At 48.5% G+C, this 12190-nt stretch overlaps 1 protein-coding gene across 11 annotated transcripts in view; it reads left to right on the plus strand.

Annotated features, from left to right (window-relative positions):
* Positions 1-62: 62 nt before the first annotated feature.
* The window catches only part of RHBDF1 (rhomboid 5 homolog 1 (Drosophila)), a 37508-nt gene continuing 25380 nt past the window's right edge, over positions 63-12190 (plus strand). For 4 of the 11 annotated variants that reach the window (XM_010578423.1, XM_010578414.1, XM_010578422.1 and 1 more), the window contains exons 1-2: positions 63-534; positions 2877-2988. In XM_010578423.1, the coding sequence (XP_010576725.1) occupies positions 2936-2988 (53 nt within the window). In that variant the 5' untranslated portion in view covers positions 63-534; positions 2877-2935. Of the gene's footprint in view, positions 535-1504; positions 1640-2876; positions 2989-3344; positions 3427-12190 lie in introns of those variants that run through there. The other 7 variants (XM_010578417.1, XM_010578420.1, XM_010578415.1 and 4 more) reach the window with 7 other exon arrangements.

Below are 12190 nucleotides of genomic sequence, written 5' to 3' on the forward strand. Positions count from 1 at the left end.
GTCCGCGCCGCCTCAGCCGGGCAGGGAACGGCCCTCGGCGGGACGGCGGGGCAAGGCCGGCGCCCTGAGGTGGCGGCCCCGAGTCCTGTCAGCGGGGAGGAGCCCTCAGCAAATGGCCTCCCCCCCGCCGGGCACCGTCGCCCGCCCCGTGAGGCGAGGCGCGGGGTAGGGGGGGGGGGGGGCTTTGGTTCGTGTCCCGGCGCCTCAGGTGGAAGTCCGGCCCTGTCAGTGACAGAAGTAGCAGCGTTGGACCTGCGCGATCTCGCGTTCCCGGAGAGCCGGGGTCCGGCTTGTCCACGGTTCTTTGGACGTCGGGGGAGCTTGGCGGCCCCGGTGCTCTCGGCCGGAGGCGAAGGTGCGCGTTCGTGGCTCGTTTCAGCTGATCCAAGTCCACGCTGGAGCTGAAAGGCCCCTCCACCCCCGTCTCTTGCCACGCGTTCCCACCCGCCCCTCCCCTGATGCTGGCACCGGTGTTTTGGCAGCCACTTTTGTGAGCTGATCTGGTGGAAAACATACTGCCTTTTACGTGTAAAGGTTAGTTTTCCTCTGGATCGAGTCCCTGAACTGACTTTTCACGCTGTACGCTGCTGGCACAAAGCAGGGGATCCCAGCAGCCCAGCGTGAGCCTGAGGAAAGCCTCCGCAGGATTGCGCCCTCCGTACTGGGTCCTTTCGGGCTCCTCGGAGAGCGACCTGTCCTTTCCCCTGTCGTAGCACACACGCACAGCTAGCTCTGCTGTGCCAAAGTGCCCCGTGTGCATATTCTGACTTGCGCTTTTCTCTCGTGTAACTCGGGAGTGGCGAGTGGCAGCACAAATGAGTTTTGTCCCATGCTTGTCCTTGTGCATGACTCGGTTCTGGCGGCTGATTCTCTTGCAGGTTGGCTTCATGGTGGGGTGCACTGTGTTGGTCAGGGATGTCTCCAGGCTGGGTCTCAGAGCGAGCAGGAAGTTGTTTCCTTTCTTCCTGTTTTTGTCCCCATGGCTGCTAATTTCCTCTGGGAAGAAAGCTGTGCATTCTGCAGTAAAGGAAAAAATAGTCACACGTAACGGGAAGGGACAAGGCAGCAAAGCCAAAGGTGCTTCTGAATGAAGCATGGGACAGGGAAGGAGCACAGGGTGTTGACTGCAGTAACGATGATAGAGCAGCAGACAAGTAGCTGCCTTTGTGCCATGACCACAGGGGTAAAAAGGGCCCACGTGGGACAGGCTGGGGAGCAGACCCTTGGAAGGAAGGAGAATTGGATCTCCACTCCAGTGTGTGGATATATGTTGCTCTCCAGCTCTTCTACCTCAGTGGTGCAGAGTTTGCAAGAGGAGGTGATAACTTGTGTTAATTGGTTGTTACAGTTGGAAGAAACAGATGAACTTTCAGATACTTCCTTCAAGTTTTGATTGTTAAAAGGACTTTACAAAAGGCCTTGTATGCCTGAAAGCTGCTCTGCTTTTTTTTTTTTTAAACCTCTTTTGCTCTGATAACAGCTATGGTCCCTCTTGTGTCCTTAGATCCTTGTGGCTACCGCTGGGCAGCCCAGGTCTCCACTGTCTGTGTGCGGGCTTGGGGGGAGCCCACACCGTTCCTGAGCTAGGACCCCGCCAGCGTCCCACAAGGTGCCGTGGATTTGGAACAGTTTCGTTATGGTCTCTGTGCTCATCGGTCCTGAGCCCCCTTGGAAGGCAGTGGCTCTCATGTGTGGTCATGTGTCAGCAATGTGCCTGCTTTTGTGCATTCCCACGAAAGGAGGTTAATACTGTGCAGTGTAAAAGCAACTCCCACAAAACTAGTTCTGCTCTGGGACTTCCCATGACAGGCCTTTTTTTTTTTTAGCAATACACTTGCAAGAGATCTGCCTACAAACTGGCTTTTCAGGTTCTGGGGAAAGCCATGGGTTGGCCCTGGTCTCAGGAATGTCTTGCTCTGCGCTGTGTAGGCTTCAGCCAGGGTGACGAGCTTTGGATGTGGAGGGCGCTGCTCTCCTGCAGAGCAGAGCAGGCACCTCTTCTCCAGTGAACTTCTCATGGCTTGGTGCTGAGACTGCGTGGCCCTGACGTGTCACCTCAGTCAGGAGTTACGTCCCTCAGAGACGGCCAGCGCCTCGTCACTGGACTTGGCAGATGGCTCCTTTCACTTTTGTGGCAGGGACTGCAACGGGCCTGCAGCTGAGCAAGGTCGCGAGGCAGGAATAGGAATTCCTTTTGGGGTCATCAGTCCTGTTCCTCTGGAATCCAGCCCCGGAGAGTAGCCAGCAAGTCTGAGCACGTTCCCCTGAAAGAGGCAGGGTCTGCTGAGTGTGGCATGATAGGACAGTTTATTCTGGGCACAGAGCCCACATGCTCAGCTATAATTAGTAAAGATTTGATTCCATTCAGTGTGTCGGATCTCTCTGCAGTGCAAACACAGCCTGGTTAGTCCTGAAGGCCTCAGATGGGCAACATGACTGGGAGTCCTGCGTTGTTTTCCTCTTCCATTCAGTGCATCCAGCAAAAAGGCTGGGAGAGCACCGTCTGTGCTGCTGGGGATGCTGCCTGCTGAGTGGGACTGGCTGTGAGCTGAAGATCCTGATGTTTCTCTATCTGTATCTCTAGAGCTTTTATCCAGCAGAATAGTCTTTGATAAGATTCTTCCCTTGTGGTTGCTGCCTTTCTTCCTTAGTTACCTTTGGAGACTTTGGCATCCCGTGGAGACTATGTGCCCTTCTCGGAAGTTCCAGCATTAATTGTGACCCAACACAACACTTCTATTAATGGCTGTTCCCGCAGCCACCTGCCTGTCACCAGTATATGACCATTTCAGTAGAAATACTTAAAACTTGAGGATGGGTTCCTTCCTTAACATTTTGCCTGAGCTCAGACATAGATTAGTTTCCTTTCTTTTTAGCTGAAGAGGTGCGGGCTCCAGGTCTAACTTTATCATCATCTAGTTGGAATGAAACAGACATGAAGTGTGCAGATCTCACACTGTTATTGCAAGGTTGCCTCCCTGCTGCTGGGTATATACCTGATGTAGTTTTAAGTAACCCGCAGAACGTATATGTTGCCTGCCTGCTCAGAGAGCTGTGTTGCATCCTCTCTGCTGAGAATGTGACAGCGTCTCAACGTGCACTGTGGGTGCCGGAACCTGAATGTAGTGGGACTTGGGTCTGGGTCATGGGTAAAATGTCCCAGTGCTGCTGGAAAGTAGAGTGAAGGTGGTTTCTTTCTTCAGAGGAGGGGAAGCCCTGGTGTCCAGGGTCATGCAGGTAGTTGTCTCCCCAGTGGTGGGGGTTATTTCATCTTTGTGGTTGTTGTTTTGGCGTTGGGGTATTTTTTTTTGGTCTTTTTGTTTGTTTATTTTCTACCTTTTCAGAACTCGCAGATGAATCATGTGAACTGAATGGACATCAGGACCTGTTGTTTACTCCACTAGTGTCCAGTGACTCCCCTCTAAGGTCAGCACCCACCAGGCAAGTAACAGAAGAATATTTAGAAGGGTCAATCCTAGCCCTGCAGCTATTGGTCCCAAGAGATTAGGGAGGCAACAGGCAAGATTTAACCTTGGAAGGAAATGGATCTATTAGACAGCATTTCCCATGGTCATGCTGGCAGCTCTGTTTCTGTGTCCTTGAAGAACCCCAGACTGATTTGGTGTGTGATGTGTGCTCTTGCCATCCAGGCCTGCTTGCACAGAGTTGTAGAGACCCTCACTCCCACCCAGGGCAGGGCGGGGAAGGCTTGCTTCCAACCTCTCTGTTTTTACAGGCAGGCTTGACTGTGCCATTGGGAAGGTCTAGGGGCAGCCCTGGGAGAGTGAGGTTTCCACAGGGAGTGGTGGAAATTGTGTCTGTGTTGAGATTGCCTATTGTTATGTCCTTGTTAGTTGAACTTCAGGGGTTTATGACTGCTTGCTCCTTTTCTTGGTCCTGCTCATCTAGCAGCTGTCCAGCACTGGTTGAAGCCCACTTAAGATCACATCTCTCATACTTGTTTCAGTCCCTGCTGCTGTAGGAATGAGGAAGTGGTTCTTTTTTCAATGTGTGTTGGGATGATGCCACAATGAGCAAATTAGTAGCTGAGTTTTTGAACAAATCATCCAAACTATGGTCAAATCCTTTTGAATAACAAACAGTGGCTGTTTGCTACTTGGTGAAGGCGGAGAGCTTATTCTTCATGTTAACTCTAACTGTTAAATCTCCTAAAGCTATAGAGTGCAAGTTTCATTGGTTGTGTGCTCTGTTTGCTGCAGAGACAGCAAATGTCAGATTGACATAAGGCTTGCTCTTGCTGAAATTTCCTTTGGGTGCACTCTTCAACTATGTAGATAAACCTTTTGTTTCAAATATAATTGAAGCTACTTTTTACACACCATAGAAATGTTAGAACTATTGCAATATAGACCTGAGCAGTGGATACGTTCTCAAATTCTGGGGCCTTTAGCAACAAACAGACCTTGCTTTAGTAATCAGAGCATCTCTAAAACACAGTGATTATTAAAGGAAATGTAATTTCTTCTCAGTGAACTAAGAAGTATCATTGCAAAATACTTCCCTGGCACAGTACAGCCTTCCCAGGGGGAGAAGAGATATCAAGACATGCCTGATCTTGCCTTTTCTGGAAAGCCTACCTTTGCCACCTCCTCCCCTTCCTGTTTCCACTTCGCTGAGAGACAGCCCCTTGCTCTGCTAGTCAGCAGCTATCCCTGCTTTGAAGTTTTTTTTTCTTTAAAAAGGAACAATCCGTATGAGGTCGTCCTGAAGCTGTGCAGGACACTGCTTTTACTGTTCTACAGGTCCGGCACTTGGCTTTGACTGAGTGAAAGTTATAACAGCTTGAATTTTAAAATCTTGAGGGCTCAGGCGGCTGGGTTGACGAATACAACTTCTGTATTTCAGGAGTTACTGCCCTGTAGAAATCAGCACATGGGAGGTATGTTTCTCTGTTGCTTGAATTCAAAGCCCAGTGCTTTAAAGTGAACTGCAGAAGATAGCAGGCTGTGAGTTGTTTTGCCAAAAAGTGTGAGCATATCTTCCTTTTCTCTGACTGCTCTGGGACTGTAATTTCAGGCAGAACAGTGAGAGAGAATGGCATGTTCACTCAGACTGAAGTATGGTTCACTTAGATTTTTAATTTTTTTGATAAAACAAAGTTAGAATTATGATTATTTCTATTTGTGTTATAAATGATTTGGTGCATTGGGCACACATGAACGTGCACATGTGTACACAAACCTGCAGAGCAAGACAAGCTCTTCCTGCAGCTGCTTTCCAATTAGACAAAGTAGGAGATGGTGTGCGGCCAGTCGAGCACTAGCAAGAGTAGAAACTAGAGCATCAGAGTGGCAGGCTAGCTCTACTATGTCCCTGGCTAAATCAGCTAATGGTTAGGAAGAGCAGCTCCAGCCGAACCAGCTCTGCTCTGAGTCCTTGGCTATTTAGTTATTCCTTTGAAGGATCTCCATTGGGCCTCATTGCTGTGGGCATTGCTGGTGGATGCAGGCTTGTTCTCTCACTTGTATCCAGGTGAACAGAACTGTGGTTGTGTTGGAGAAAGCAGGTGTGTGATGGTGAGGATGCTCTGAATTTCAAAAGAACACGCAAAGAAAGCTGGCCTGAATGGCTCAGATGCTGTGGCTTCCATCCTTCCTGAATATAAAGTCTGTCTTCTGGTGGGTCCAGTGTTTGTTTTTGTTATTTCCTCTAAGATTTTTTTAGATAACTATTCAGTGTGGTTTTATATAACTTTCCATAGGAAATGTTGTCATTTGCGGCAGTTTTGATCTCATTTGCCAGTGAGGTGTTTTTATTTAGCACAACAAACAGTGATTCTTAGCTGCTTTTAGTACTGAGAGTCTTTGCCATAGAGGTTGGGTGGCTTTTGGTCTAATGTAATTTTTGGTTTGGGGTATTGTGTTCTTTTTAGGGGAGGTTGCTAGTTTTGGCAGTTCCTTTTCCATCAATTGTTTATTGATGTCATATTTTCTAAATGAACAATGTTGTAATCGCTAAGAGGCATTAATTTACCAAGAAAATTGCTCTTGAGGTGGGTGCATAGGCAGCAGCTATTCCAAAAGCAACCAGAGCCAGTGTTTACTGCTGTCTTGAGAGTCATACCACAGCTGTGTTCTTAGCTTTCCTTGTGTCCCGAACCCTTACGGTACTTGTGATGAATATGAGAGCTGATAGAAAAAAACCTTACAAATGCAGACTTTCAGTGAAAAATGATATCTTCGTTAAAATACAGTGTTAGGATTTTGCTGGTTTTGTCTTTTGTTTTCTAATGTGGGGTCATGGCTGCACCGACAAAAGCATTTTTGTGAATCTTACCTTGCTGTAAAATTGAGGCAATGACTGTGTCCATGGTACTCGTGGATCAGCCAGTAATTTACAGTGCATCTATTTTACTAGTAATGAAAATAAATCTGGAACAGGGTCTTCTGGAGCCCCATTGAATTGTTGCAATGAGTTAAACATGTACTAAAATAGTTTCTGTGATCACTCTTTCCTGCTTCTTTGTTAAAGAGGAGCTGAAGAACGTGTAGACCCAGGCAGAGTACTGAGACAACTGTGCTTTGAGGCTGCTGGGGACCCTAGAGCGAAGGGCTCTGCCGGCTCTGCATAGGTACTGCTAACCCAACAGGCAGCTGTGGTCACCTTTGAATAGGGTGCAAGAACAAGGCTTGTGTAGAGGATCCTTCCTCTGGATACACTTCCAGTGCTGGCAGTCAGTTGTTTATAATTGGAATTGTTAATATTGGAGTTGTTAATGTGATTATACTTGATATCCATTCTGGCGATGTTCACTGTGGCACTGGACCAGCAGTAGTATCCTCACTTTCTGCATAGGCATGCTGACATGCATCAGCCATATGGTAGCTGGTAATGGATCTCTAGGTGGAAGCCAGCTCCTTTTGAGGACCAGGCAGTGCTGACTCTAGAGGCTTCCCTAGGGAATGGGAGTGCTGGTCAGTGCTGGCTTCTCATGCCCTGTGCTTGACATACCTGCTAATAGCTCCAGTGACAGTATCGTCTTCAGTCCATGCCCAGATGTAGCCTATAAGTGGTGTGCTATGACCAGACTATTAGGATGTGGGTGCTGGAAATGTGGCTATTGCATGGGGTGGCAGGCTGGTGTTCTCTGTGCAAAGCTGCAGGGTGTGTTCATGGAGAAACACAGAGAAGATGAAGATGCCAAGGTACTCCAGAAGGTTTTCCACTGCTCCCCCCTCTTTTCTGGTTATGTTTTATGCTCAGACTGTTGCCCTTGCTGGTATCTAGGTAGGTTGTAGATGGCTCTGTATTGGGTTTACTCTCGAAGGTGGACTTGGTTGCTGATTGCTCATCGCCTGGGCCCTGCACAGGCATGCTGGCTAGTGCTGTGAACCTGCTTCTGTCATCTGGGTTACACGTGCTTAGGAGATGGAAAAGGCAGCCCCTCTGCCCAGTCTGCTCTACTTGACTCCCTTCCACCTAGTTGCTTTGTGGGTGCCACAGGCCATAGGTGAGCAGGGGAAACTCATCCCTTGGGAACTCTTCTGTGGAAGCTGCCCATGCGTGAGGCTTGTCAGCTCTAGAGAAATCTGTGGATGGTTTGGATGTTTTTGCATCTAATGACCCCACCAAAATCTCACTCTGCCTCTGGTGATATAGTAGTATTTTATTCCTGCTGCACTCAACACCTGCACTGAGGGTGCTTCTCAGAAGATTATTTAAGCCTCAGGAGGTGCAGAACCCACCACCTCCCTTGTGATAATTGCTAGCTTCCCACAGTGCTACAAGTGTGAGTTTTTGGCTGTGTTTTCATGATTGCTTTAAACTCTGTTGCCTTGAGAACCAGTCCAGTTGTCTGGCTCCAGCTGCTCTTTTTGTTCCTGCTTCTTCCCCTTTCCTTCTGCTGGCACAAGTGTTTGTGGAGCCATGTGGTGACTTGGATCAGGGAAGGAGCTTGGGCTGAAACAAACCATTTTCTTTGCTGAGCTAATGTGGGTTGGTTCCCAGTGTGGATCACCCAACAGCTGCAGGGATGCTCGTGCCAGCACGAGGTGGGGGGCAATGCAGAGGGCTGGGGGCACTGCTTTTTCTGTTGGCTTGCATCTCTTTCAAGTGGCCATGACTTCTTTATAGCTTGAATTTTGAGTGTTGGCTTCTGTGTCCTTGTAACTGTTCTGCCTTTTGTGTGCTCCAACAAAAGGACCTTGAAGGTCAGAGTCTGTTGCCTGTGTGAATGTTCGCAGGTTGCAGTTGGGGGGGCATCTTTTAACCTGTATTTGGAGAAGTTCAACTACAGATCTGGGGACTAACAGGAATCGGAAGAGTTTTTTGAGCTCCCTGTTCTTCCTCTCTCTTCTATATGAGGGCACCAGACCTGGATACCCTTCAGGTCCTGTGTGAAGCTGCTTTGAAAGCTTTTAATGCTGGTGTTCCAGTAGGCGCTCATTTATGGTTGATTTCCATCATGACCCACATCTTTTTCTGAAAATCAAGAAAATCAGTTGCTCAAAGGGACACCAGATCTGCTTTCCTGATCATGGGATATGTTCAGACTTCACTGGCAGATGTTTTTATTACCTCTATTTAAAACCCTGTGCCTTTGTATATAGCTGAACCTTCTCCAAGTTCAGTGGGTCCCAGCTGAAGCTTTGCACTCTTGGTGTGCCTCTTGCATACTAGTATCGTTCTGCAAGACTTTGCATGAAATCCAAACCCTTGGGTTTTTTCTAATGTAGCTTCCTGTTTCCTGTCTAGGGGTCTGCCTGGCCTCTTTTAAGCCAGGAAGTTTCCACTGGTATTTCTCAGCTAATTAAATTAAGTGGTTCATGGTGAGATTCCTCAGCGCGCTGCCTTGGTTGCTTGGGTAGCTGCAGAAGTTAAAAGACCTTCCCCGTAGCATTCACCCCACCTTGGTGGGTTCCTGCTGGCACAGCTCTGTGGTGGTGCTTGTGTGCTGCTTTTCCACGATCTACTTGCATGCTGCTTTTATGGCTACCTGCTCAGGTGTGTAACTCCTGTTCTAGCTCTTTCTAGAGCACTGGTTGAAAAGAAAACTCCCAGGAGGAAGATTGTGTGCCTTTTAATTCACTCTCTACAAGGCGAAGGCCTTTGTTCCATTGGAGCCAGGACGAAGGCTTTTGCTACCCCAGATCCATTTCTTCTATGTTGTACTTCGACATAAAGTTTCAAAGACAGTTTGGGCAGGGACAGGCCTTTCCAGTGTGCCACACTGGCCTGCAGGAAAGCTATGTCTTTTAATAAGAGGTTAGCTGTTCCCCAGCCCTCCTGTCTGGTCCTTCTCCAGAGGAGAGTGCAGGGGCTCAGCGTGCTGCATGCGTGGTGGTGGGGGCAAATGCAGTTCCCTGAGCACTGGTCTGCTAGGCTGGGGATGGAGGAGCACTGTTTCACATAAGCAAGGGATAAAGGCTAGGGCTGTAGTTTGATGTTGCAGCTAAGCTGCTATCGTGCTGAGCTATCACTGAATAGGCTGGTCCTACCCTTCCTCTCTCAGGTAGCACAGAGCTTATCTGAAATCGTCTGAGCCTCTTCAGGATGCCAGATCAACAGGAAATAATTTACTAGGGTTAGTTTTGTGCTGATAAAACACCTTGAAGTGGCTCACTGGAGTAAGGCAAGACTGCTTTCTGGGCAGCAGCTAGCTGTCAGATTGGCTTGCTTGCAAGTGGAAGGCAGGGCCTTGGGGAGCTGTTGCTGTTGGCTGTGTGATTTGGTGCAGGCTGTTGTAGGCAGCATCAGTCTCTACCAGCACCCAAGCAGAGCTTGTGCGTGGCAGAGGGCGGCGAGAGGGGCAGTGCATAGTGTGTGGGAATGGTAGTCCTGCCAGATCCCTGCTGTGCAGGGCTAAAAGGGCAGTGTGTCTGCCTAGCTCACTGCCAGGCTTGTGCGCAGAGGTGCCTGGATTACTCAGACCCCAGCTTCTGCTTGGCAGCCTGTGGGTCTGCAAAGCCTAACGGCATCTCCTCTGAGCTCAGCCCTGAGGGTCAGGAAAGCAGGAGAGAGCCCTCCACAGGGCCGCTGCCAGGGCAGTGCCGATGGCCTTGTTTCATTTCCAAGGTAGTTTCTTGGGGTGGGACATGGTGGTGGTCTCAACCGAAGCCTGGGTGTTGCTGTGCCCTTGGCAGCTTTCCCCAAGAGTGCAGGGTCACAGGCCTGTTCCACCTTCCCTGTCCCTGCCTGCCCTCAGTTCCTCCATCTGGCTTGTTTTAAAGGTCTGGCTCGCGCCTGGTATTTGAGATATTATTCGTAACTTGTTGGGTCTGATCCATGCTAGATGGTTTTATTGGCAGCCACGAGACTGAAACCCCACTGCTCCTCTTCTCCTTGGACTTCCTGCCTTTTCCCTGCTGTGCCAGCAGAAATCCTCCTGGAGAGAGAGGCACAGCCAGCAGCCCGCTGTCTCCCCTGGCTTGCTCTGTCTGGAGAACACGTTTAGGATCCTGGTTTCTTTGGTGTCTCTCCACCTGGATGCCTTCTGGTGTGCCTCAACCAGAATAGCTGCATGGGTAGACCCCTTCAGGTACGCGGGACTTGCCTGGGACTCTGCATAGCAGGCACTGCAAATACAGCCTTTGCAGTGATGGGGGTTTGAAAAATGGAGGAAAACAGCTGGAGGCTGACCATGGGACGTGGTGATTGGATTGCAGTGGAGTAGCCCCAGTGTCTGTTACCTCCTGGGGGTGTCTGTAAGAACATGCAGATGCTGTGCTAGAGAGGAGCAGTGTTGTTGGAAAAAGCAGATGATGTGTATTTGTGTGGTAGGGTTGAATGAAGTTGTTTTTTTGTTTTGTTTTTTTCATTTGGGATTTTTTTTGGGAAAAAAAAAGCTTTATTTTAAATGAGAATACTGGTAAAATGGAAATTTTGGAAGAAAAAAATCAACAAGGGCATAGCTTCAGTTGTCTTTTTAAATGGAAGGATGGTCTGTCTTTGAAATGACTATGCAAATCCCTGAATGTATTTGAGATGCCTGTCAGTTTTAGGAGCATGCTGAAGCTTCTGTACAAGGCTTTTCCTTCTCTCTTTGGGTCAGTGGATTTCACTAAGCAGCTTTTCTTGATCATGTGCCAACTTCGGAATTTAATGCGCTCTCCCTCTTTCTTAGCCTGACCCACAGCACAGTGGATTTGGCTTTTGTTCTGGTACTGTGACCTTGCTTTGGCATGGAGCTTTTGAAGATGACTTTCCCAGGGTATCTGCAACCTACAAGTTTTTTGTTTTGTTTGTTTATTTTAATTGAAATGGACTTTATTAATAATTTTTGTGCTGCTACCGCAGTTCTACACGCAGCTGATCAGTTAGAAGAAGCTAGATTTACAAATGCTGTGTGTTCAGCCTGTGTGCTGGAGAAGAGTTTGTATTTCCAGATTCCTCAGTTTTGTGATGCTGAGGGAACAGCTTCTGAGCTGACTGAGCAGTGCAGGTGGTGGCACCAGGACTGGGACTGTGCCAGCACTGGGAATAGAAGTCCAGGCAGGTATTGGGCCATTCCACCTTTTTCCAGTCTCTTCGGACAGTCTCCTTACCCACGTCTCCAATGGCTCTTACGTGGGTTTGGTAATAATGGAGACCTCTCCTGATGCCACCTGTTGGAATCGCTATCCTGACGGTTTACAAAAGTTGAGTGTCCAGCCCCAGTGACAGTTCACAAAAGCTTGAAAGCATGAACATTTCCACTTACCCAGGATGAAGATATTTAGCTGATGTCTAGGTTGGTGGAGCATTTTCTGGACTTTGGGAGACACTGCAAACCACAAGCACAGGTGAGAGGTCTGGAACAGTTCCTGTCCAAGGACTGAGCAGCTGGATGTGGATCCTGCTGTGTTTGTGGGAAGAGAAGATAGTAGGAAGGACATGGAAGAGATCTGTAGAGTCAGGATTGGCATGGAGAAAGAGGATAGGGAAATGCTGTTCACTCTTCTAGCCCAAGAACTACAGGGCATCAAGTAAACCCAGGAAGTGGCAGGTTCAGAAACAAAGTGAAGAACATGGCTTGTCACACAGCATGTGTTTCAGCTGTGGAGCTCTTTGTCATGTGCAGTTACAAATACGAAAAGTTTGCTTGGATTAAAAAATGAGTTGGATAAATTCTGGAAGAAAAATCATTAAATGGATATGGAGATGGATACAGACCCATTAAATGCAAAGACATCTCTGGCACAAGAAGCCTCTGAGTTATTCATAGCACATGCCATGGCTCTGTCCAGGGAGA

The sequence above is a fragment of the Haliaeetus leucocephalus genome, unplaced genomic scaffold, assembly GCF_000737465.1.
Source record: "Haliaeetus leucocephalus isolate CR32 unplaced genomic scaffold, Haliaeetus_leucocephalus-4.0 Scaffold636, whole genome shotgun sequence".
Classification (NCBI taxonomy): domain Eukaryota; kingdom Metazoa; phylum Chordata; class Aves; order Accipitriformes; family Accipitridae; genus Haliaeetus; species Haliaeetus leucocephalus.